This window comes from Oncorhynchus masou, chromosome 14, assembly GCF_036934945.1.
Source record: "Oncorhynchus masou masou isolate Uvic2021 chromosome 14, UVic_Omas_1.1, whole genome shotgun sequence".
Classification (NCBI taxonomy): domain Eukaryota; kingdom Metazoa; phylum Chordata; class Actinopteri; order Salmoniformes; family Salmonidae; genus Oncorhynchus; species Oncorhynchus masou.
Genome location: NC_088225.1, coordinates 33,894,427 through 33,920,435, shown reverse-complemented (window position 1 = coordinate 33,920,435; position 26,009 = coordinate 33,894,427). Strand labels below are relative to the sequence as shown.

Here is a 26,009-nt window from a genome sequence, read left to right as displayed (position 1 = left end):
TGTTGTGGGTTGGCCAGGTCCATGAGTTGGAGAAGACAAAGCGAGGTTTGGAGGCGGTACTGGATGAGATGCGGACCCAGATGGAGGAGCTGGAGGACGAGCTACAGGTTGCGGAGGATGCTAAGCTACGTCTGGAGGTCAACACGCAGGCCATGAAGACACAGCATGACAGAGACCTGCAGGGTCGAGACGAACAGGGGGAGGAGAGGAGGAAACAACTACTGAAACAGGTAGGAGACGGGGAGGGGACAGGGGAGAATGAGACAGGGAAGGAGGAGACGGGAGGGGAGGAGGAGACGGGAGGGGAGGAAGAGACGGGAGGAGAGGAGGAGACAGGGGAGGAGATGGGAGGGGAGGAGGAGACAGGAGGAGAGGAGGAGACAGGGAAGGAGACGGGAGGGGAGGAGGAGAATGAGACTGGGAAGGAGGAGACGGGAGGGGAGGAGGAGACGGGAGGGGAGGAGGAGACAGGAGGAGAGGAGGAGACAGGGGAGGAGACGGGAGGGGAGGAGGAGACGGGAGGAGAGGAGGAGACAGGGAAGGAGACGGGAGGGGAGGAGGAGACAGGGGAGGGGAGGAGGAGACAACTACTGAAACAGGTAGGAGACGGTTAGGGGAGGAGGAGACAGGGGAGGGGAGGAGGAGACGGGAGGAGAGGAGGAGACAAGGGAGAATGAGACAGGGAAGGAGGAGAGGAGGAGAAAGGGGGAGGAGAGGAGAGGAGGAGAAAGGGGGAGGAGAGGAGGAGACAGAAGGAGGAGAGGTAGAAACAACTATGGAAACAGGTAGGACCAGGGGAAGGAGAGGAGGAGAGGGGGTGTCTAATCTCCCTCATTCTCTCCTGGGGCGTGAGCTGGAGGAGGAGCGGAGGCAGCATGTGGGGGTGACAGCCCTCTAACCTCTCTGCCTCTTCCTCCCTCCTCTCCCCCTCCTCTCTCCCTCCTTCCCCTCCCACTCTCTCCCCTCCTCTCTCCCTCCCTCCTCTCTCCCTTCCCTCCCTCCCTCTCTCCCTCCTCCCTCCCTCTCCTCCAGGTGCGTGAGCTGGAGGGTGAGCTGGAGGAGGAGAGGAGGCAGCGTGCGGGGGCGACAGCAGGGAGGAAGAAGCTGGAAGGAGAGGTGAATGATCTGGAGGACCAGGTGGAAGCCACCAGTCCTGGGGGCGTGAAGACTCGTCCAAACAGCTGCGCAAGATACAGGTCAGTCACACACCACAGAGGAACAAGACTGATCCTGGATGAGATAGACCTGATCCTGGATGTAGGGGGAAGTTGTCTGTAGACTCTGATCCTGGATGTAGGGGAACACTCTGATCCTGGATGTAGACTCTGATCCTGGATGTAGGGGGAAGTTGTCTGTAGACTCTGATCCTGGATGTAGGGGAAGTTGTCTGTAGACTCTGATCCTGGATGTAGGGGGAAGTTGGGGGAAGTTTGTCTGGATGTAGAGTTGTCTGATCTGATCCCTGGATGTAGGGGGGAAGTCCTGGATGTAGGGGGAAGTTGTCTGATCCTGGATGTAGGGGGAAGTTGTCTGTAGACTCTGATCCTGGATGTAGGGGGAAGTTGTCTGTAGACTCTGATCCTGGATGTAGGGGGAAGTTGTCTGTAGACTCTGATCCTGGATGTAGGGGAAGTTGTCTGTAGACTCTGATCCTGGATGTAGGGGAAGTTGTCTGGACTCTGATCCTGGATGTAGGGGGAAGTTGTCTATGTAGAGTTGTCTAGACTCTGATCCTGGATGTATGGGGGGGGAAGTTGTCTGTCCTGATCCTGGATGTAGGGGAATGCTTCCATTTTCTGATCCTGGATGTAGGGGAAGTTGTCTAGACTCTGATCCTGGATGTAGGGGGAAGTTGTCTGTCCCTATGGCTTCCATTTTCTCCCTCTCTCCGGCTCCTATTCCTTCTCCCTCCTCCTCCCCCTCCTCCTCCTCTCCTCTCCTCCTCAGGCCCAGATGAAGGAGCTCCAGAGGGAGGTGGAGGATTCCGTGCAGCCCAGAAGGAGGTACTGTCCTCAGCCAGGGAGTCCGAGAGGAGAGCCAAGACCCTAGAGGCCAGCTTCATGCAGCTACAGGAGGTACAGCCCCCCCCCTCTCTCCCTCTGTCTCTCCCCCTCTCTCCCTCCCCCTCTCCCTCCCTTTCCCCCCCCTCTCTCTCTCTCTTTCTCTTTGGACACAGAATATGTTAACATGGGAGAATCTTGCCTTGTGATACACACATCACTAGAACCTTCACTCTGCCTCTCTCCTGTTCTTGTCTCCTAACATGCCCCCCCCCTCTCTCCTCCTCCATCTCTTCACTCTTTGACCCCCTGTAGGACTTGGCTGCGGCAGAGAGGGCTCGTAAGCAGGCCGAGACAGAGAGAGATGAGATGTCTGAGGATCTGGCCAGCAACTCTGGGAAGTGAGTTTGTAGGCTACTTTTAAAAGGTCCCCTAGACAATGTCCCAAATGCCACCCTATAGTCCATTGGTCCGTGGTCTAAAGTAGTGCACTATAAAGGGAATAGGACGTAATATGGGACACAGACCTCATCTCTTTTCCTTCATCTGTATTGATGTAGAACATCTGGACATGTGACAACATCCTCAGTACTGTTAACACCTAACCCTTAACCCAAACCTAACCCTACCCTAAAACTAACCTAACCCTTAACCCAAACGTAACCATACCCTAAAACTAACCTAACCCTTAACCCAAACCTAACCATTAACCCAAACCTAACCGTACCCTAAAACTAACCTTAACCCTTAAACCTAACCCTTAACCCAAACCTAACCATACCCTAAACCTAACCCTTAACCCAAACCTAACCATACCCTAAAACTAACCTTAACCCAAACCTAACCTGTAACCCAAACTTAACCCTTAACCCAAACTTAACCCTAAACCCAAACTTAACCCTTAACCCAAACTTAACCATACCGTAAAACTAACCTTAACCCTTATGCCTAAACCTAACCCTTAACCCAAACTTAACCCTACCCTAAAACTACCCTTAACCCTTAAGCCTAAACTGAACCCTTAACCCAAACTTAACCCTTAAACCTAACCCTTAACCCAAACTTAACCCTACCCTAAAACTAACCTTAACCCTTATGCCTAAACCTAACCCTTGACCCAAACTTAACCATACCCTAATACTAACCTTAACCCAAACTAAACCATACCCCAAAAACTAACCTTAACCCTTATGCCTAAACCTAACCCTTAACCTAAACCATACCCTAAAACTAACCTTAACCCTTAACCCAAACTTAACCCTTAAACCTAACCCTTAACCCAAACTTAACCCTACCCTAAAACTAACCTTAACCCTTATCCCAAACTTAACCCTAACCTAAAACTAACCTTAACCCTTAAGCCTAAACTTAACCCTTAACCCAAACTTAACCCTTAAACCTAACCCTTAACCCAAACTTAACCCTACCCTAAAACTAACATTAACCCTTAACCCAAACCTAACCATACCCTAAAACTAACTTTAACCCTTATGCCTAAACTTAACCCTTAACCCAAGCTTAACCCTTAAACCTAACCCTTAACCCAACTTAACCCCTAAACCTTAACCCAAACTTAACCCTTAAACCTTTAACCCAAACTTAACCCTTAAACCTAAACCTAACCCTTAACCCAAACTTAACCATACCTTAAAACTAAGCTTAACCCTAATGCCTAGACCTAACCCTTAACCCAAACTTAACCCTTAAACCTTTAACCCAAACTTAACCCTTAAACCTAAACCTAACCCTTAACCCAAACTTAACCATACCCTAAAACTAACCTTAACCCTAATGCCTAGACCTAACCCTTAACCCAAACTTAAGCCTTAAACCTAAACTTAACCCTTAACCCAAACTTAAGACTTAAACCTAAGCCTTACCTTTAACTCATTAGTTTCTCCCATTCAATTCAGTGCAGACTATTGTCATTTATACTGTAAGTCTCTGCTCATCTGCTCCTCCTCCTCTCCTCCCTCCTCCTCCTCTCCTCTCTCCTCCTCTCCTCTCCTCCCTCCTCCTCCTCTCCTCCTCCTCTCCCCTCTCCTCCTCTCCTCTCCTCCTCCTCCTCTCCTCCTCAAACTCCTCCCTCCCTCCTCCCTCCCTCTCTTAAGACTCCTCTCCTCCTCTCCTCCTCCTCTCCCCCCTCTCCTCCTCTCCTCTCCTCCTCCTCCCCCTCCTCTCTCCCTCCTCCTGACCTCCTCTCCCTACTCCTCCTCCTCCTCTCCTCTCTCTCCCTCCCTCCTCTCCTCCTCCTCCTCCTCCTCCTCCTCCTCTCCTCCTCCCTCCTCTCCCCCTCTCCTCTCCTCTCCCTCCTCTCCTCTCCTCTCCTCTCCTCTCCTCCTCCTCCCTCTCCCTCCTCCCCTCCTCCTCCTCTCCTCCTCCTCCTCTCCCTCTCCCTCCCTCCTCTCCCCTCTCCTCTCCTCTCCTCTCCTCTCCTCTCCCTCCTCCTCCTTCTCTTCTCTCCTCCTCCCTCTCTCCTCCCTCCCTCTCCTCCTCTCCTCTCCTCCTCCTCTCTCCTCCTCTCCTCTCCTCTCCTCTCCTCTCTCCTCCTCCCTCCTCCTCTCCTCTCCTCTCCTCCTCCTTCTCTTCTCAGGTCTATGATGTCCGATGAGAAGCGTCGTCTGGAGGCTAAGATCAGCCAGCTAGAGGAAGAGCTGGAGGAGGAGCAGGCCAACATGGAGAACCTCCACGACCGCCTCCGGAAGACACAGCAACAGGTAGGAGAGGAGGGGAGTTTACACTAGGTAGTGTGTAGGTGGGAGGGGAGTGTGCTTTAGGTAGGGTTTACGGGGAGGAGAGTATGCACTAGGTAGTGTGAAGGGAGGAGGTGCAGACCAAGAGACACTCAGTGACTTCCCTACCTCTTCCCTTTACTGTCTCCCTACCTCTTCCCTTTACTGTCTCCATACCTCTTCCCTTTACTGTCTCCATACCTCTTCCCTTTACTGTCTCCCTTTACTGTCTCCCTACCTCTTCCCTTTACTGTCTCCCTACCTCTTCCCTTTACTGTCTCCATACCTCTTCCCTTTACTGTCTCCCTACCTCTTCCCTTTACTGTCTCCCTACCTCTTCCCTTTACTGTCTCCATACCTCTTCCCTTTACTGTCTCCATACCTCTTCCCTTTACTGTCTCCCTACCTCTTCCCTTTACGGACTCTTCCCTTTACTGTCTCCCTACCTCCTCTTCCCTTTACTGTCTCCCGACCTCTTCCCTTTACTGTCTCCCGACCTCTTCCCTTTACTGTCTCCCTACCTCTTCCCTTTACTGTCTCCCTACCTCTTCCCTTTACTGTCTCCCTACCTCTTCCCTTTACTGTCTCCCTACATCATCCCTTTACTGTCTCCCTACCAATTCCCTTTATGGACTCTTCCCTTTACTGTCTCCCTACCTCATCCCTTTACTGTCTCCCTACCTCTTCCCTTTACTGTCTCCCTACCAATTCCCTTTATGGACTCTTCCCTTTACTGTCTCCCTACCTCCTCTTCCCTTACAGTCTCCCTACTTCTTCCCTTTACTGTCTCCATACCTCTTCTCTTTACTGTCTCCCTACCTCTTCCCTTTACTGTCTCCCTACCTCTTCCCTTTACTGTCTCCATACCTCTTCCTTTACTGTCTCCCTACCGCGTCCCTTTACTGTCTCCCTACCGCTTCCCTTTACTGTCTCCCTACCACTTCCCTTTACTCTCTCCCTACCTCTTCCCTTTACTGTCTCCCTACCTCTTCCCCTTACTGTCTCCATACCTCTTCCCTTTACTGTCTCCATACCTCTTCCCTTTACTGTCTCCCTACCTCTTCCCTTTACTGTCTCCATACCACTTCCCTTTACTGTCTCCCTACCGCTTCCCTTTACTGGCTCCCTACCTCCTCTTCCCTTTACTGTCTCCCTACCTCTTCCCTTTACTGTCTCCCTACCTCTTCCCTTTACTGTCTCCCTACCTCTTCCCTTTACTGTCTCCCTACCTCCTCTTCCCTTTACTGTCTCCCTACCTCCTCTTCCCTTTACTGTCTCCCTACCTCTTCCCTTTACTGTCTCCATACCGCTTCCCTTTACTGTCTCCATACCTCTTCCCTTTACTGTCTCCATACCTCTTCCCTTTACTGTCTCCATACCTCTTCCCTTTACTGTCTCCATACCTCTTCCCTTTACTGTCTCCATACCTCTTCCCTTTACTGTCTCCATACCACTTCCCTTTACTGTCTCCCTACCGCTTCCCTTTACTGGCTCCCTACCCCCTCTTCCCTTTACTGTCTCCCTACCTCTTCCCTTTACTGTCTCCCTACCTCTTCCCTTTACTGTCTCCCTACCTCCTCTTCCCTTTACTGTCTCCCTACCTCTTCCCTTTACTGTCAGACCAGAGGGCATCTCCTATCTCTTCCCCCTGGTCCTAACCTCTTCCTCCCATGACCCCCTCTCTAAAGTGATGATGTGTGCGTCTCTCTATCCCTTCCCCCTAGGTGGACCAGTTGAGCAGTGAGCTGCAGGCTGAGCGTAGTTCCTCCCAAAGCAATGAGGGCGCCAGACAGCAGCTCGAGAGGCAGAACAAGGATCTGAAGGTCAAGCTACAGGAGATGGAGGGTCAGGGGAGGTCAAAGTTCAAATCCTCCATCGCCGCCCTGGAGGCCAAACTACACCAGCTGGAGGAGCAGCTGGAGCTGGAGAACAGGTGAGGACAGGAGGAGAGGAAGGAGAGGGGGATGCGAGGAGAGGAGGAGAGGGGGAGGAGACAGGAACAGCTCAGGCTGGAGAACAGGTGGGGGCAGGAGAGGATGATGGGAAATGTAGTTCTTACTCACATGGTCATGATGAACTACATAAAGAACTTGATCTCAATGCAACAGGCAAGGTAGGTAAATATACACTCTCTGGACAGTTTATTAGGTACACCACCCCATTCACCAAAAACGCATCCTTCCTACAGAAGGGCGCGTCGTGGCTTGCTATATAAAAGAGGGTCAGTCCCCAGATCAGTCCCCAGATCAGTCCCCAGGTCAGTCCCCAGGTCAGTCCCCAGACCAGACCCCAGGTCATTCCCCAGATCAGTCCCCAGATCAGTCCCCAGATCAGTCCCCAGACCAGTCCCCAGGTCAGTCCCCAGGTCAGTCCCCAGGTCAGTCCCCAGACCAGACCCCAGACCAGTCCCCAGATCAGTCCCCAGATCAGTCCCCAGACCAGTCCCCAGACCAGTCCCCAGGTCAGACCCCAGGTCAGTCCCCAGGTCAGACCCCAGGTCAGTCAGTCCCCAGGTCAGTCCCCAGATCAGTCCCCAGACCAGTCCCCAGACCAGTCCCCAGGTCAGTCCCCAGGTCAGACCCCAGGTCAGTCCCCAGGTCAGTCCCCAGGTCAGTCCCAGGTCAGACCAGTCCCCAGACCAGTCCCCAGATCAGTCCCCAGGTCAGTCCCCAGGTCAGTCCCCAGACCAGTCCCCAGACCAGTCCCCAGACCAGTCCCCAGGTCAGTCCCCAGACCAGTCCCCAGATCAGTCCCCAGGTCAGTCCCCAGGTCAGTCCCCAGACCAGTCCCCAGACCAGTCCCCAGGTCAGTCAGTCCCCAGACCAGTCAGTCCCCAGATCAGTCCCCAGACCAGTCCCCAGACCAGTCCCCAGGTCAGTCCCCAGACCAGTCCCCAGACCAGTCCCCAGACCAGTCCCCAGACCAGACCCCAGACCAGTCCCCAGACCAGTCCCCAGGTCAGTCCCCAGGTCAGTCCCCAGGTCAGTCCCCAGGTCAGTCCCCAGGTCAGTCCCCAGGTCAGTCCCCAGACCAGTCCCCAGACCAGTCCCCAGCTCAGTCCCCAGGTCAGTCCCCAGGTCAGTCCCCAGACCAGTCCCCAGGTCAGACCCCAGGTCAGTCCCCAGGTCAGTCCCCAGGTCAGTCCCCAGACCAGTCCCCAGGTCAGTCCCCAGGTCAGTCCCCAGACCAGTCCCCAGACCAGTCCCCAGGTCAGACCCCAGGTCAGTCCCCAGGTCAGTCCCCAGATCAGTCCCCAGATCAGTCCCCAGATCAGTCCCCAGGTCAGTCCAGGTCAGTCCCCAGGTCAGTCCCCAGGTCAGTCCCCAGTCAGACCCCAGGTCAGTCCCCAGACCAGTCAGTCCCCAGGTCAGTCCCCAGGTCAGTCCCCCAGGTCAGTCCCCAGACCAGTCCCCAGACCAGTCCCCAGGTCAGTCCCCAGACCAGTCCCCAGACCAGTCCCCCAGTCCCCAGTCCCCAGGTCAGTCCCCAGGTCAGTCCCCAGGTCAGTCCCCAGGTCAGTCCCCAGGTCAGTCAGTCCCCAGGTCAGTCCCCAGACCAGTCCCCAGGTCAGTCCCCAGGTCAGTCCCCAGGTCAGTCCCCAGGATTCCCCAGTCCCCAGAGGTCAGTCCCCAGGTCAGTCCCCAGGTCAGTCCCCAGGTCAGTCCCCCAGTCCCCAGGTCAGTCCCCAGGTCAGTCCCCAGACCAGTCCCCAGGTCAGTCCCCAGGTCAGTCCCCAGGTCAGTCCCCAGGTCAGTCCCCAGGTCAGTCCCCAGGTCAGTCCCCAGGTCAGTCCCCAGACCAGTCCCCAGGTCAGTCCCCAGGTCAGTCCCCAGACCAGTCCCCAGGTCAGTCCCCAGGTCAGTCCCGTCAGTCCCCAGGTCAGTCCCCAGACCAGTCCCCAGGTCAGTCCCCAGGTCAGTCCCTGACCAGTCCCCAGGTCAGTCCCCAGGTCAGTCCCCAGACCAGTCCCCAGGTCAGTCCCCAGGTCAGTCCCCAGGTCAGTCCCCAGGTCAGTCCCCAGGTCAGTGCCCAGGTCAGTCCCCTGACCAGTCCCCAGGTCAGTCCCCAGACCAGTCCCCAGACCAGTCCCCAGGTCAGTCCCCAGAGTCCCCAGTCCCCAGGTCAGTCCCCAGACCAGTCCCCAGGTCAGTCCCCAGGTCAGTCCCCAGACCAGTCCCCAGGTCAGTCCCCCAGTCCCCAGACCAGTCCCCCAGTCCCCAGGACCAGTCCCCAGACCAGTCCCCAGGTCAGTCCCCAGACCAGTCCCCAGGTCAGTCCCCAGACCAGTCCCCAGACCAGTCCCCAGACCAGTCCCCAGGTCAGTCCCCAGACCAGTCCCCAGGTCAGTCCCCAGACCAGTCCCCAGGTCAGTCCCCAGACCAGTCCCCAGGTCAGTCCCCAGGTCAGTCCCCAGACCAGTCCCCAGACCAGTCCCCAGACCAGTCCCCAGGACCAGTCCCCAGGTCAGTCCCCAGACCAGTCCCCAGGTCAGTCCCCAGGTCAGTCCCCAGGTCAGTCCCCAGGTCAGTCCCCAGACCAGTCCCCAGGTCAGTCCCCAGGTCAGTCCCCAGACCAGTCCCCAGGTCAGTCCCCAGGTCAGTCCCCAGGTCAGACCCCAGACCAGTCCCCAGGTCAGTCCCCAGATCAGTCCCCAGACCAGTCCCCAGGTCAGTCCCCAGGTCAGTCCCCAGACCAGTCCCCAGGTCAGTCCCCAGGTCAGTCCCCAGACCAGTCCCCAGTCAGTCCCCAGGTCAGTCCCCAGACCAGTCAGTCCCCCAGGTCCCCAGACCAGTCCCCAGGTCAGTCCCCAGACCAGGTCCCCAGACCAGTCCCCAGGTCAGTCCCCAGACCAGTCCCCAGGTCAGTCAGTCCCCAGGTCAGTCCCCAGGTCAGTCCCCAGGTCAGTCCCCAGGTCAGACCCCAGACCAGTCCCAGGTCAGTCCCCAGATCAGTCCCCAGTCACCAGGTCAGTCCCCAGGTCAGACCCCAGACCAGTCCCCAGACCAGTCCCCAGATCAGTCCCCAGACCAGTCCCCAGGTCAGTCCCCAGGTCAGTCCCAGGTCAGACCCCAGACCAGTCCCCAGGTCAGTCCCCAGGTCCCCAGACCAGTCCCCAGGTCAGTCCCCAGACCAGTCCCCAGGTCAGTCCCCAGGTCAGTCCCCAGACCAGTCCCCAGGTCAGTCCCCAGGTCAGTCCCCAGGTCAGACCCCAGACCAGTCCCCAGGTCAGTCCCCAGATCAGTCCCCAGACCAGTCCCCAGGTCAGTCCCCAGACCAGACCCCAGGTCAGTCCCCAGGTCAGTCCCCAGGTCAGTCCCCAGGTCAGTCCCCAGGTCAGACCCCAGACCAGACCCCAGATCAGTCCCCCAGACCAGTCCCCAGTCAGACCCCAGACCAGACCCCAGGACCAGTCCCCAGGTCAGTCCCCAGGTCAGTCCCCAGGTCAGTCCCCAGGTCAGTCCCCAGGTCAGACCCCAGGTCAGTCCCCAGACCAGTCCCCAGACCAGTCCCCAGGTCAGTCCCCAGACCAGTCCCCAGACCAGTCCCCAGACCAGTCCCCAGACCAGTCCCCAGGTCAGTCCCCAGACCAGTCCCCAGGTCAGTCCCCAGACCAGTCCCCAGGTCAGTCCCCAGACCTCAACCCAATAGAATATCTTTGTGATGAGATGGAACGGATTGTTCCCAGTATGAGTGTACCGCCATCCAATCTGCAGAGACTTGCGTGATGTCATGGACCAACATCCCTGTGAAACGTTTTTCGACACCTTGTAGAATGCCCCGAAGAATATATTATTATTATTATATTAGAATTCAAGCTGTTCTGGAGGCAAAGGAAGGTCCGACCCTGTACTAGATGGTTGCACCTAATAAACTGATGACTGTATCTAATAAACTGGACCTGGTACTAGATGGGTGTACCTAATAAACTGAAGGTGTACCTAATAAACTGATAACTGGACCTAATAAACTGGACCTGGTACTAGATGGGTGTACCTAACAAACTGGAACTGGTACTAGATGAGTGTACCTAATAAACTGAAGGTGTACCTAATAAACTGATAACTGTACCTAATAAACTGGACCTGGTACTAGATGAGTGTACCTAATAAACTGAAGGTGTACCTAATAAACTGATGACTGGACCTAATAAACTGGACCTGGTACTAGATGGGTGTACCTAACAAACTGGACCTGGTACTAGATGGGTGTACCTAATAAACTGTCCTGTGAGGTTATAAGCCCAATAGTAATACTATAGTGATGGAATGGATAGTGCAGTCATCATTACAGTTGGATGCATTGGTACCTTTCTGACAATTCAGATTGTTGGTAGAGGACATCAATGGGACTCCTGCCTAAAGAAAGGTTAAGTAAAATATATATCAGCTGTAAAGTTCTGGCTTGGTGTGTGTCCAGAGAGAGACAGCTGTCAGGTTCTAGTTCTAGTTCTGGTGTGTGTGTGTGTGTGTGTGTGTGTGTGTGTGTGTGTGTGTGTGTGTGTCCAGAAAGAGACAGCTGTTAGGTTCTAGTTTGTTGTTGTGTGTGTCCAGAGAGAGACAGCTGTAAGGTTCTGGTGTGTGTGTCTGTGTGTGTCCAGATGAGAGACAGCCAAGGTTCGTCCAGAAAGAGACAGCTGTTAGGTTCTAGTTTGTTGTTGTGAAAGAGAAGACAGCTGTAAGGTTCTGGTGTGTGTGTCTGTGTGTGTCCAGAGGGAGACAGCTGTAAGGTTCAGTGAAACAGAGAGAGACAGCTGTTAGATTCTAGTTTGTTGTTGTGTGTGTCCAGAGAGAGACAGCACACTGGTGTGTGTGTCTGTGTGTGTCCAGAGGGAGACAGCTTCCAAAGGTTCTGGTGTTGTGTGTTTCCAGAGAGAGAATGTAAGGTTTTGAGTGTCTGTGTTTCCAGAGAGAGACAGACCAACGCTAAAGCAACCGTCAGAAAGAGAAGAAACTGAAGGATCTGACCATCCAGATGGAGGAAGACAGGAAACAGGCAGAGCAGTACAAGGTGGTAACACACACACACACACACACATTCACATGAACACACATTCCAACACATATCCTTCAATTTTAAAATGTATTTTTGAGTTTGCTTTTTGGCTTCCTTCCCTTGTGTGTGTGTGTGTGTGTGTGTGTGTGTGTGTGTGTGTGTGTGTGTGTGTGTGTGTGTGTGTGTGTGTGTGTGTGTGTGTGTGTGTGTGTGTGTGTGTGTGTGCCCATTCCATTGCCTGTGTGTGTGTGTGTCCATTCCATTGCTTGTGTGTGTGTGTGTGTGTGCCCATTCCATTGCTTGTGTGCGTGTGTGTGTGTGTGTGTGTGTGTGTGTGTGTGTGTGTGTGTGTGTGTGTGTGTGTGTGTGTGTGTGTGTGTGTGTGACTAGGCGGAGAAGGCTAACGTGCGTGTGAAGCAGTTGAAGCGTCAGCTGGAGGAGGCGGAGGAGGAGTCTCAACGGGTTGCCGCGGGACGCAGGAAGTTACAGAGAGAACTGGACGAGGCCTCCGAGGCCAACGACGCCCTCGGTAGGGAGGTGTCGGCCCTGAAGAGCAAACTCAGGTACACACAGGTTATTCCGCCTGGCTAAATACAACACTATGCAGACATCACACTGAAGTCCACCTCGAGATGATGTTTTTACTCCAGGTAGGTGCTGTGAAGTTGTTTGACAGGGTTACAGCCATAGTAGAAATGCAGCTCGTTCAATTTGAAGTGATTTGTGTTAGCGGTGTTGTTAGCTAGCTCCTCTGAACAACAGTGTCCTGATGAGAGAGCACATTTTCTATGCCAGGTGAAATCTCGCCTCATTAGCTCGTTGTTATGGATGTATACAAATAAATGTCACGAGAAAAACAGCTAAAAACAAATGCAGCAACGTTGCTGTTGATCTGGCTGCACAGTTTGACGTGACTGTAGCATGCCGACTAGACCGGGCGCGCAACATGCCGACTAGACCGGGCGCGCAACATGGCGACTAGACCGGGCGCGCAACATGCCGACTAGACCGGGCGCGCAACATGCCGACTAGACCGGGCGCGCAACATGCCGACTAGACCGGGCGCGCAACATGCCGACTAGACCGGGCGCGCAACATGCCGACTAGACCGGGCGCGCAACATGCCGCAGACCGGGCGCGCAACATGCCGACTAGACCGGGCGCGCAACATGCCGACTAGACGGGCGCGCAACATGCCGACTAGACGGGCGCATAACATGCCGACTAGACCGGGCGCGCACGTGCGCTGTCGTGTGCATGTTTTTTTTGTTTTGTCTATCCACACCCCACGTGACCAGGACACGCAGGTTGAAATATCAAAACAAACTCTGAACCAACTACATTCATTTGGAGACAGGTCAAACGCATGAAACATTCATGGCAATTTAGCTAGCTGGCTGGCTGTCGCTACCTAATTTGTCCTGGGATATGAACATTGGGTTGTTATTTTTTGACCTGAAGATGCACAAGGTCCTTCTGGACTTTATATGGCGGTTCTTTAAGGTGCATTACCACCACAACTGGACTGGAGTGTTTATTTATTTTATTTTTTTTATTTATTTTTTTATTTAACCAGGTAGGCAAGTTGAGAACTTTCATTTTGGACCAAGGCAAGTCAGAGTTACACAAGTAAAACAAACATACAGTCAATTACATTTTCTATATACGATGAGCAAATGAGAAAAAAGGCCATGGTGGCAAACTAAATACAATATAGCAAGTAAAACACTGGAATGGTAGATTTGCAATAACTGCCTGAAATTAAGGGGCTGTAGGGAAAGAGGTAGTTGTTTGCTAAAATACCTATGTACAGGTGCAGTAATCTGAGAGGGACAGTTGGTGCTTAAATCTTGAGCAACCAGTTTCAGTCTTTTTGTAGTTTGTTCCAGTCATTGGCACAGAGTCCAATTGGTTTTGCTGACTAGAGAGATATACCTGCTGGACCACTATGGTGACTACAGCTGAGATAAGGGGGGACTTTACCTAGCAGGGTCTTGTAGATGACATGAAGCCAGGGTATAAACCGAGCGTACAGTTCAGTTTCTAGCCAGACTGTAATAGACTCTCTATTTTGTAAATGACATTGCCAAAGTCGAGGATTGGTAGGATGGTCAGTTTTACAAGGGTATGTTTCATTCTTCTTCTAGACTTTATATGGGTCGGTTGGCAACCAACTTTAAGATGTGCATTACCACCACCAACTGGACTGGAGTTGTATGGCATTGAAGCTTGCCTGGAGGGTTGTTAACACAGTGTTCAGAATCTTTCAATCACCCACAAGAGTGGGTATATGAACCCTGTGCCAAAAACCAATGAGGAGATGGGAGAGGCGGGTGCTTGCAGCGCTTTATGTATGGTGATTGCGTCAAAAATCAAGAACCAAGTTCTATGGCTAGTGCCTGGCTACGCAGACGCTAGTTGGCGCAGAGACGCTATTGAAATGGCGCTCAGACGTACACAGACATGGGAGTTGGCGCTACGCAGACGCTAGTTGACGCTACGCAGACGCTAGTTGACGCTACGCAGACGCTAGTAGACGCTACGCAGATGCTAGTTGACGCTACGCAGACGCTACACAGACGCTAGTTGACGCTACGCAGACGCTAGTTGACGCTGCGCAGACGCTAGTTGACGCTACGCAGACTCTAGTTGACGCTCGCAAGCAGTTTGGATTAAATGATTGAATAACATGTATATGTACATTTATTGTGCAATGCTCTTGGCACATGACGCAAGCGGTGGGGTCAGCGTGTAAGTTAGCAGCAGTTAGCTAGCAAGGGATAAGAACGTTGTCAGCCAGTAATGGCTTCTTGGGCATTATCACTTAAATACAACACACTACACCTGGCCTGTATATAGTAGACAGTATAACTCTACACCTGGCCTGTATATAGTAGACAATATAACTCTACACCTGGCCTGTATATAGTAGACAATATAACTCTACACCTGGCCTGTATATAGTAGACAATATAACTCTACACCTGGCCTGTATATAGTAGACAATATAACTCTACACCTGGCCTGTATATAGTAGACAATATAACTCTACACCTGGCCTGTATATAGTAGACAATATAACTCTACACCTGACCTGTATATAGTAGACAATATAACTCTACACCTGGCCTGTATATAGTAGACAATATAACTCTACACCTGACCTGTATATAGTAGACTATATAACTCTACACCTGGCCTGTATATAGTAGACAATAAAACTCTACACCTGACCTGTATATAGTAGATAATATAACTCTACACCTGGCCTGTATATAGTAGACAATATAACTCTACACCTGACCTGTATATAGTAGACAATATAACTCTACACCTGGCCTGTATATAGTAGACAATATAACTCTACACCTGACCTGTATATAGTAGACAATATAACTCTACACCTGACCTGTATATAGTAGATAATATAACTCTACACCTGGCCTGTATATAGTAGACAATATAACTCTACACCTGGCCTGTATATAGTAGACAATATAACTCTACACCTGGCCTGCATATAGTAGACAATATAACTCTACACCTGACCTGTATATAGTAGACAATATAACTCTACACCTGACCTGTATATAGTAGACAATATAACTCTACACCTGACCTGTATATAGTAGACAATATAACTCTACACCTGGCCTGTATATAGTAGACAATATAACTCTACACCTGGCCTGTATATAGTAGACAATATAACTCTACACCTGGCCTGTATATAGTAGACAATATAAGTCTACACCTGGCCTGTATATAGTAGACAATATAACTCTACACCTGGCCTGTATATAGTAGACAATATAACTCTACACCTGACCTGTATATAGTAGACAGTATAACTCTACACCTGGCCGAAGACCAGCCAAAACAAGACCGTTTATGATGTTGATGTTCTTTCTCTTCCTCTTCTGTCTCTGACTCTGACACCTCTTCAAACCTGTCCTTTAGATATTAACTAGCCCTCAAACGCTTCTCTGTCTGCCTCTCGCTGAGTCATCTTTACTTCGGCAATCAACTTAATACTCACATCATTACTTGACTTGGGAATCTACAGCAACTCTGCAGCTAATTCAACTTCTTTTTCTGATGACACTTTCTCAAAATCTTCCTTAAATTCTTCCTCAAACTCTTCCTCAAATTCTTCCTTAAAGCCTTCCTCAAAATCTACCTTAAATTCTTCCTCAATCTCTTCCACAATTTAAACTCCTCAGACTTTAGCTAACCCTTGGTCTCTCATTCATCCTCTGTCTTCACCTCTAAACCCTCCTCTTCTATAGCAGCCTTTTCTTCCAGTTCTTCCAACAGTGTTTAAGGTCTAACCATCCAGACACATATGTTTCTTACATGGCTCTGGAAACCAACTTTACCTCTAACTTAACTCATTTCCTCTTTGTCTGATTCTGGCATCTCTTCTTCTTCTGGCATCTCTTCTTCTTCCCTCTCCAAATTCTAACTTTTTCTTCTCTTCCTCCAATACGGCCTTCTATCCTGCCTCTTCCCTCTGCCTCTAATTCCATTATTTCCCCGACATTCCCGTCCTTCCCAGGCGAGGAGGAGGGGAGTCATCTTTCAGCAGCAGTCCTCGTCGCGTGGGGAGCATTGGGAATGTCAGCCTCAGTAGGACCGGGAGCCGGAGGAGCAGAGCTGGGGATAACGAAGGGAATGGTGGGAATTCTGAGAACACAGACAACGTTCCAGAAGAGGAGGAGCCTCTGTTCTCGTCCACCCCGCCTCCAGAGGACATCAGCGGAACCCTGCCGGAAGAGTAGAGGGACAAAGTCTCACCCCTCCTTTTAAACACTGTCCATCCTTCTTCCTGTCCTTCCCTGACTTCCCTCAATGCATCTTTCCATTTCTGTCTTTTATCCCTCCCTCGTTTCCTCTCCTTCCATTCCTCCTTTTATCTTTCTCTCCTTCCATTTCTCCTCCCTTCTTCCCTTCTTCCTTTTCTCCTCCCTTCTTCCCTTCTTCCTTTTCTCCTCCCTTCTTCCCTCCTTCCTTTTCTCATCCCTTCTTCCCTACCCTTCTTCCTTTTCTCCTCCCTTCTTCCCTTCTTCCTTTTCTCCTCCATTCTTCCCTTCCCTTCTTCCTTTTCTCCTCCCTTCTTCCCTTCTTCCTTTTCTCCTCCATTCTTCCCTTCCCTTCTTCCTTTTCTCCTCCCTTCTTCCCTTCTTCCTTTTCTCCTCCCTTCTTCCCTCCTTCCTTTTCTCATCCCTTCTTCCCTCCCTCCTTTTCTCCTCCCTTCTTCCCTCCCTCCTTTTCTCCTCCCTTCTTCCCTTCCCTTCTTCCTTTTCTCCTCCCTTCTTCCCTTCTTCCTTTTCTCCTCCCTTCTTCCTTTTCTCCTCCATTCTTCCCTTCCCTTCTTCCTTTTCTCCTCCCTTCTTCCCTTCTTCCTTTTCTCCTCCCTTCTTCCCTTCTTCCTTTTCTCCTCCCTTCTTCCCTTCTTCCTTTTCTCCTCCATTCTTCCCTTCCCTTCTTCCTTTTCTCCTCCCTTCTTCCCTTCTTCCTTTTCTCCTCCCTTCTTCCCTTCTTCCTTTTCTCCTCCCTTCTTCCCTCCTTCCTTTTCTCATCCCTTCTTCCCTCCCTCCTTTTCTCCTCCCTTCTTCCCTCCCTCCTTTTCTCCTCCCTTCTTCCCTTCCCTTCTTCCTTTTCTCCTCCCTTCTTCCCTTCTTCCTTTTCTTCTCCCTTCTTCCCTCCTCCTCCCTTCTTCCCTCCTCCTCCCTTCTTCCCTCCCCCTCCCTTCCATCCCTACTAAAGTTCTTATACCCCGCCCCCTTTTTATGCCTCACCTGTCTGTGACAATAGCTTTGATTGCGTCACCAAAATGTCACAAAGTACAGTGTGAGCTGTTTTAATCTGAAGTTATAGCTTATTGCAGACGTCATAATATATATCTGAAGTTATAGCTTAAAGATTGTTTTTCTCTCTACTTTTATTTATTTGATTATATTTTCAAGCAGTGGCTATATGTTAAAATAAACAATATCTTTAATCTGGGTATTTAATGTGAATTGAGTTGATATAGAGTAAACCCCAGGGACAATACTGTCTACAGATAGATTTAATCAGATATCAGTCTGTGTGCTGGGTCTTTGTTTTCCATTCATAATGAGTTCCTTACTGACGAACACACACACACTACAGTCCTACTGCTACGATCTACGTTGATTTTAGGTTCACATAAAATTGTTGTTTATTCTACAATCATACTAGCCTCATCCCAGATCTGTTTGTGCTATCATATCAACTCATGACAGACAGACTGGTGCCCAGGCTACAATAGTCTACAAGACACAGACAGACTGGTGCCCAGGCTACAATAGTCTACAAGACACAGACAGACTGGTGCCCAGGCTACAATAGTCTACAAGACACAGACAGACTGGTGCCCAGGCTACAATAGTCTACAAGACACAGACAGACTGGTGCCCAGGCTACAATAGTCTACAAGACACAGACAGACTGGTGCCCAGGCTACAATCCTACAGGACACAGACAGACTGGTGCCCAGGCTACAATCCTACAGGACACAGACAGACTGGTGCCCAGGCTACAATCCTACAGGACACAGACAGACTGGTGCCCAGGCTACAATAGTCTACAGGACACAGACAGACTGGTGCCCAGGCTACAATGGTCTACATGTCTTTCAGTACCATCCAGTGTCATGGGTTATGAGGCTGAATTGTTTGTGAAAACACCCAAATATATATTTTAAAATGCTATAAACTACTTTCAAATCACCACAATCGTGTGTTCTTGTCTGTGGATTTTGTTCAACAGCAAAAAAGAAAAAAAAAGACATCTCTTTCACCAAGTCAGTTTTATTGAGGACCGTTGGGTCAGACACATTTAACCCAACATGCCTTATTAGATACAGGAAGAAGCATCCCAGGATGAAATGCATATTTCATGGGGAAAAACTGTGTATATTTTAGTACAGAAGCTTGTGAGTGGCTACACAAAGCAACAACATGACATCTCATTGGGTGTCCATCTCTGTGACTTCCTGATTCACAGAAACAAGACACACCCCCATCCACACTGAGTTTTTTTTATTTTTTTAAGCTAGAAATGTTTCAAATGATATTGCTTCATACATTCTACACCCTGAGCAACAAGCAGTAACAGTCACACCTAGGTATCCACTCCCATTATAAACACACTCATTCCATGTTCTTACATCCTATACTAGTACCATATAGGGAAACAGTAAGAACCCAAAGCAAGTGAATCAACCCTTACATGTATTTTGTAACATAAAACACGTTTCCTTGAAGTAATCATGTGTCATGCCTCATCACAGAACAAGGTTACTTTCATGGTTGGGCTCAGTTCCATTTCAATTCAGTCATTCTCTCATGGTTGGGCTCCGTTCCATTTCAATTCAGTCAATCCTGGAAATAAACGGACATTCCAATTGCCTCTCAATTTTAACTAAAAAACTATTTCAGTTTACTTCCTAAATTGAAACAGAATTGGTAACTTTTTATACTCCTGGATGGCAAAAGTCGTGAACTGAGCAGCCAACTGATGTCATTCATGTCTTCCACTTATCGCCTAGCTCTGGGCACTTGGTAGATCTGTAAGGATTGGATAGGTATTAACATGGTGACACCAAGCCTCAGAGGACAAGGTGGTGTTATGTACCATATTGCGTTGCTACTCCCATCTAGCCAACACTTTCAGATCTACTACATTTCCTAGGACCACGGGGGGGGGGGTAGTTGGGGCTAAATGTTAGTTTGTTTGGCGTTGACGCTATATCATTGGCTAGAACTGAATGGGCTGAGGTCTATTACCGGTACCTGAGCAGTAGAAAGAGACATCTTTAATAAGGTCAGACCACACTGAGGTCCCAGCTACACAGAGACATCTTTAATAAGGTCAGACCACACTGAGGTCCCAGCTACACAGAGACATCTTTAATAAGGTCAGACCACACTGAGGTCCCAGCTACACAGAGACATCTTTAATAAGGTCAGACCACACGGAGGTCCCAGCTACACAGAGACTTCTTTAATAAGGTCAGACCACACTGAGGTCCCAGCTACACAGAGACATCTTTAATAAGGTCAGACCACACTGAGGTCCCAGCTACACAGAGACTTCTTTAATAAAGGTCAGACCACACCGAGGTCCCAGCTACACAGAGACATCTTTAATAAGGTCAGACCACACTGTGGTCTCAGAGTAAGGCACAAAGCTTCACCCAACAGGATATAAGCGACAATATCATCAATATAGGTGTGACAGTATTTGAGTGCGTCCATAAATGGCACCCTATTCCCTATATAGTATCCTACTTTTGACTGGCGCCTATGACTGAGTAGTATGGCCTTACTTCTAACTAGGGGAAAAAAGTAGGGCCCTATATAGGGAATGTGGTTACTGGTCAAAGACTCCGGAGACCGCAGGCTTACTGGTCAAAGACTCCGGAGACCGCAGGCTTACTGGTCAAAGACTCCGGAGACCGCAGGCTTACTGGTCAAAGACTCCGGAGACCGCAGGCTTACTGGTCAAAGACTCCGGAGACCGCAGGCTTACTGGTCAAAGACTCCGGAGACCGCAGGCTTACTGGTCAAAGACTCCGGAGACCGCAGGCTTACTGGTCAAAGACTCCGGAGACCGCAGGCTTACTGGTCAAAGACTCCGGAGACCGCAGGCTTACTGGTCAAAGACTCCGGAGACCGCAGGCTTACTGGTCAAAGACTCCGGAGACCGCAGGCTTACTGGTCAAAGACTCCGGAGACCGCAGGCTTACTGGTCAAAGACTCCGGAGACCGCAGGCTTACTGGTCAAAGACTCATGAGGGGGTAGAGGGCAGAGCATGGAGTACATTACTTGGTGGTGAACCACTGGTTTAGCCAAATAACCTCTGTTACACTTGTGCCACCATATACAATCTGTTAAACACTCATCTTGTATGGGTTAAAAAACCCTGAGATTCTAAACCACATTCACAGGTTTGAAAAACTCCGGTAACTTCAAAATGTTTTTTTTTTAAATAATTGGATTTCCAGAATTCCTGGTTGGAATGTTGGATTTCTTGCTTAATCCCGCTTGATTCCGTGAATCTTCTAACACTGATTTATGGAATATGTGGGAAATTTGAGAAGGTTAGCTGAATTTTGCAGCCCAAGTCAGTCATTCACAGGTAAGGCTGTCGCATAACAAACATAAATCTGGACTCCCCTCTGAGCAGCACACTCAGCTGTCTTGAGTTCATATCCAAATATCAACATTTCCACTTACAACTATAAAATACGGCTCCAATCTCCACGTGGATCACTCATGGATTGTTCATTCATCGTTCAAGACTTCTACTAGTAAGAACATCCTACTGTATTGCTATAGTTTAAGGGAAGACATCATTAACTTTGGTAATCTAACTCTGTTATATCAGCCTAGCCACGTTGAAGATCTCTATCAGCCTAGCCACGTTGAAGATCTCTATCAACCTCGCCACGTTGAAGATCTCTATCAGCCTAGCCACGTTGAAGATCTCTATCAACCTCGCCACGTTGAAGATCTCTATCAGCCTCGCCACGTTGAAGATCTCTATCAACCTCGCCACGTTGAAGATCTCTATCAGCCTCGCCACGTTGAAGATCTCTATCAGCCTCGCCACGTTGAAGATCTCTATCAACCTCGCCACGTTGAAGATCTCTATCAGCCTCGCCACGTTGAAGATCTCTATCAACCTCGCCACGTTGAAGATCTCTATCAGCCTCGCCACGTTGAAGATCTCTATCAGCCTCGCCACGTTGAAGATCTCTATCAGCCTCGCCACGTTGAAGATCTCTATCAACCTCGCCACGTTGAAGATCTCTATCAGCCGAGCCACGTTGAAGATCTCTATCAGCCTAGCCACGTTGAAGATCTCTATCAGCCGAGCCACGTTGAAGATCTCTATCAGCCGAGCCACGTTGAAGATCTCTATCAGCCTAGCCACGTTGAAGATCTCTATCAGCCGAGCCACGTTGAAGATCTCTATCAGCCGAGCCACGTTGAAGATCTCTATCAGCCGAGCCACGTTGAAGATCTCTATCAGCCTAGCCACGTTGAAGATCTCTATCAGCCTAGCCACGTTGAAGATCTCTATCAGCCGAGCCACGTTGAAGATCTCTATCAGCCGAGCCACGTTGAAGATCTCTATCAGCCGAGCCACGTTGAAGATCTCTATCAGCCGAGCCACGTTGAAGATCTCTATCAGCCTAGCCACGTTGAAGATCTCTATCAGCCGAGCCACGTTGAAGATCTCTATCAGCCTAGCCACGTTGAAGATCTCTATCAGCCGAGCCACGTTGAAGATCTCTATCAGCCGAGCCACGTTGAAGATCTCTATCAGCCGAGCCACGTTGAAGATCTCTATCAGCCGAGCCACGTTGAAGATCTCTATCAGCCGAGCCACGTTGAAGATCTCTATCAGCCGAGCCACGTTGAAGATCTCTATCAGCCGAGCCACGTTGAAGATCTCTATCAGCCGAGCCACGTTGAAGATCTCTATCAGCCGAGCCACGTTGAAGATCTCTATCAGCCGAGCCACGTTGAAGATCTCTATCAGCCGAGCCACGTTGAAGATCTCTATCAGCCGAGCCACGTTGAAGATCTCTATCAGCCGAGCCACGTTGAAGATCTCTATCAGCCGAGCCACGTTGAAGATCTCTATCAGCCGAGCCACGTTGAAGATCTCTATCAGCCTCGCCACGTTGAAGCTCTAAAAGGTGAGCGCAGGCTAGCGTTCAGTCAGGTTTTACCAGGCTGACATGCCACCATCAGTAGCACCCTCAACACCGTAGACTAGGATAGATGGCTTTTGTGCCACAAAGCCGGTTTAAGCATGGGCAGAGGGAGCCATTGAGGACTTCCACCATTTTGAAGTAGTTAAGAAGTGGCTGGTACTTGCTATCGGTCAGGAAAGGATTACAGAATTCCTTCCAGGTCAGCAGTACTGATCAGCCAATGAATTATACTCCTCAACAAACATTACATAACTGCAGGTGCCAGTAAATCACCAACCTTGTCTTTATACCTGTTCAGACAACACCCACCAGGGGGCAGTAAATCACCAACCTTGTCTTTATACCTGTTCAGACAACACCCTCCAGGGGGCAGTAAATCACCAACCTTGTCTTTATACCTGTTCAGACAACACCCTCCAGGGGGCAGTAAATCACAAACCTTGTCTTTATACCTGTTCAGACAACACCCACCAGAGGGCAGTAAATCACCAACCTTCGCTTTACCGTTGAAGAAGAAATGGACTACTTTAAAATTGAGAAATCGCTCAATGGCGCTGACCATGCTGTCACAGAAGCCGCCCATGCTCTCACAGAAGCCCTCTCGATACCGAACACATTCCTCAACCTAACCAATCACCCACAGCTCTAGGATCAGATTACCCTAACCCCAATCCCCACCCTTAACCATTAGAGGGACAACATCTGATCCTGAACCTGCAGTAAAAAAGTGCAAAGTATATCTATTCCTCACCAAACCTTCTACGCCAACTTTCCTTCTGCCTCCTGACTAGTCCCAAGATGTCCTGTTTTTTTTCCCAGAAATCCTGGCTGAAGGATTCCAGATTCCCTGCTTACTGCACCCTGATTCTGGGAATCATCCAACCAGGATTTCTGGAAAACCAGGGTATTTTTGGGGAAAGTTACCTGAATTTAGCAACCCTACTCCTGACCCTCTTCACACTCCTTCCACTTCCTGTCCTTAACCAGTAGGTGTCACTGTTCAGTCGCAGCATTATTATTCAAACATTGGTAGACAAAACAAAGGGGTGTATTCAAGTGAAGTAAAATATATATAATTTTTTAAATATTAAATCATCATTAGTGTGGATAAACGTTCGTTCCAGTAAGACTTCTTCCTCCATAAAACAACAAAAGGAACAAAAAACAGAACACATCAAATGTAACAACAAAACACGTGCCGTCCTGTAGCGAGACACTGATTACGTCTCAAATGGCACCCTATTCCCTACATAGTACACTACTTTTAACCAGAGACCTATAGACACGGGTCGCACCCTGTTCCCTAGATAGTGCACTACTTTTGACCACATATGGGTCTGCTACAGGTTGGTCCCAACAGGAAGTGCCAGAGCCATAAGCCCCGCGCCTAGAAGACTCACTCAGTCCTCGATAAGAGACCCCCCCCCAGGGCAAAGCATCCTGGGTAAAGCACAGAGGAAGGAGTACCGTTGATCCGTGACGTCATCAAAGCTCCTCAACGGCGCTCTAGAACAGTTGATGTCAACACTGACGTTCCGTGACGTTCCATTGCATTAGAGGGTGAGGTTCTGTCTCATTGACATTCTACAACTCTAGACTCACTTCCGTGATGTCCAGTGATCTGGTCCATTCCATTCCAGAGTGAGAGATGTACACTAGCACATTGAAACCCCATTGAAAGCTGAAAGCTGGGATACAAGCCTGGTGACCGAGGGAGACTGTGCTGGGCAGGGACACATTCATTAGTGCATGCTGTAGCTAACTGCAGCAAAACGTTTTGCAACAGAACAGGTTTTGCACAAAAAAAAGAAAGAACAGTTTATTGGACAAGTTCAATTAGTCCTTCCCCGTTTAGCACCATTCGGTGTCTAGTGAACACGACCCTGATAGATATGGAGGGAGTTGTTGATGAGGTGTGGGGCTAGGGCGGGGGGCGGAGGTTCACAGAATAATTTTGGGTCCTGGTCCGAAGTCTAACATCTTCACCATTCTGAAACACACAACAGAAACAGATTACTTTAACAGCACACTACGACTAACAGAACGTTTCAGACTCCATCCCAGGCTATTGTCAGCCATTTTGTTAGGACTCCATCCCAGGCTATTGTCAGCCATTTTGTTAGGACTCCATCCCAGGCTATTGTCAGCCATTTTGTTAGGACTCCATCCCAGGCTATTGTCAGCCATTTTGTTAGGACTCCATCCCAGGCTATTGTCAGCCATTTTGTTAGGACTCCATCCCAGGCTATTGTCAGCCATTTTGTTAGGACTCCATCCTAGGCTATTTTCAGCCTGTCCTTCCCCATTAGGCCTTGTAGGATAAGGATCATCGTCGGTCATTAATATCATGTGGACAACCGAATCAGCTTTATAGTTGTTCATTAGGTTGTAGGCTACGACATTACAATTAATGGGATTTTTTTTATTTGTATGTTTTGGTCTTCAGTGTCCATTTTATTCTCTGATGGGCCGTCGTGTGCTGGGCTGTCAGGTTCCAGTTTAATGGAATACAAACTAAACAGAGCAGCATGTAGATCCCTGACAGAGTAAATGTCTGTTACAAACTAAACAGATCAGCATGTAGATCCCTGACAGAGTAAATGTCTGTTTACATTACTTGATCCAATTGTAGATAGCCTATGAAATTGTCATGTCATTGGTTGAGTAACAAATGGCACCCTATTCCCTAGTGCACTACTATTAACCAGGGCCTATAGGGATTGGAATACAAAACTAAACACCCTATTCCCTAGTGCACTACTATTAACCAGGGCCTAAAGGGATTAGGGTGCCATGTAGACCCTGACCTAGTGCACTACTATTAACCAGGGCCTATAGGGATTAGGGTGCCATATGGGACCCTATTCCCTAGTGCACTACTATTAACCAGGGCCTAAAGGGATTAGGGTGCCATATGGGACCCGATTCCCTAGTGCACTACTATTAACCAGGGCCTATAGGGATTAGGGTGCCATATGGGACCCTATTCCCTAGTGCACTACTATTAACCAGGGCCTAAAGGGATTAGGGTGCCATATGGGACCCGATTCCCTAGTGCACTACTATTAACCAGGGCCTATAGGGATTAGGGTGCCATATGAGATGCAGTCATTGAGCTAGTCGTAGAGCTAGCTATAGTTGACCCCCTCACCCTTTCTCGTAGAGTCCGTTGGTGGTGGACGGTGTGTCAGAAGAAGTGCCTCTCTGGATGGGTGGCGCCCCCTGTCCCCCAGAGAGGGTACTGCGACCAGGAGACTGTTCATAGACAAACTCCCTACAGGACGCTAGTTTCGACTCCAGGTTCTGAAACCACAGGCACGGATGGATGCAGGCCGCAGGTCACACACACAGTTATGTTATGTGTTTGTGATGTCGTGATCAGAGGGAGGGAGACAGAACAGTGTTGTGGTCAGAGAGGAAGATGGAGAGAACAGAACAGTCAGCAGACTTCCTGTTACAGCTGTAGGACTTACAGGAAACAGATGTTAAATCCCACAGACAGAACCCTGCCCTACCTGTACGACCTA

At 49.9% G+C, this 26,009-nt stretch overlaps 2 protein-coding genes and 1 long non-coding RNA gene across 3 annotated transcripts in view; 2 read left to right on the top strand and 1 right to left on the bottom strand.

The window, feature by feature from the left end:
- The window catches only part of LOC135554784 (myosin-11-like), a 78,776-nt gene extending 72,107 nt beyond the window's left edge, over nucleotides 1-6,669 (top strand). The window contains 8 exon segments of the mRNA XM_064987213.1: nucleotides 18-230; nucleotides 1,033-1,155; nucleotides 1,158-1,196; nucleotides 1,948-1,981; nucleotides 1,984-2,075; nucleotides 2,316-2,401; nucleotides 4,594-4,717; nucleotides 6,457-6,669. Of these exon segments, the coding sequence (XP_064843285.1) occupies nucleotides 18-230; nucleotides 1,033-1,155; nucleotides 1,158-1,196; nucleotides 1,948-1,981; nucleotides 1,984-2,075; nucleotides 2,316-2,401; nucleotides 4,594-4,717; nucleotides 6,457-6,669 (924 nt within the window).
- A 5,035-nt stretch (nucleotides 6,670-11,704) lies between these two features.
- LOC135553880 (myosin-11-like) lies at nucleotides 11,705-16,806 on the top strand. Its single transcript, XM_064985807.1, has 3 exons — nucleotides 11,705-11,743; nucleotides 12,116-12,288; nucleotides 16,284-16,806. Exons 1-3 carry the CDS (start codon nucleotides 11,705-11,707, stop codon nucleotides 16,504-16,506), a joined length of 435 nt encoding a protein of 144 aa, XP_064841879.1. The 3' UTR covers nucleotides 16,507-16,806.
- Nucleotides 16,807-23,529: 6,723 nt separating this feature from the next.
- Nucleotides 23,530-25,784, bottom strand: LOC135554782 (uncharacterized). The gene is made up of 2 exons (XR_010457740.1): nucleotides 25,634-25,784; nucleotides 23,530-24,472 (listed from the first exon to the last, which is right to left on the bottom strand). It is a non-coding gene; the product is annotated as an uncharacterized LOC135554782 (long non-coding RNA).
- Nucleotides 25,785-26,009: the final 225 nt, after the last annotated feature.

What these genes read in the sequence shown, in the direction of transcription:
- LOC135553880 (XM_064985807.1), top strand. Translation starts at nt 11,705, where the DNA reads ATGGAGGAAGACAGGAAACAGGCAGAGCAGTACAAGGTG. An exon ending in AGGCAGAGCAGTACAAGGTG is followed by an intron (nt 11,744 to 12,115) that starts GTAACACACACA and finishes GTGTGTGACTAG; the next exon opens with GCGGAGAAGGCTAACGTGCG. An exon ending in GCCCTGAAGAGCAAACTCAG is followed by an intron (nt 12,289 to 16,283) that starts GTACACACAGGT and finishes CGTCCTTCCCAG; the next exon opens with GCGAGGAGGAGGGGAGTCAT.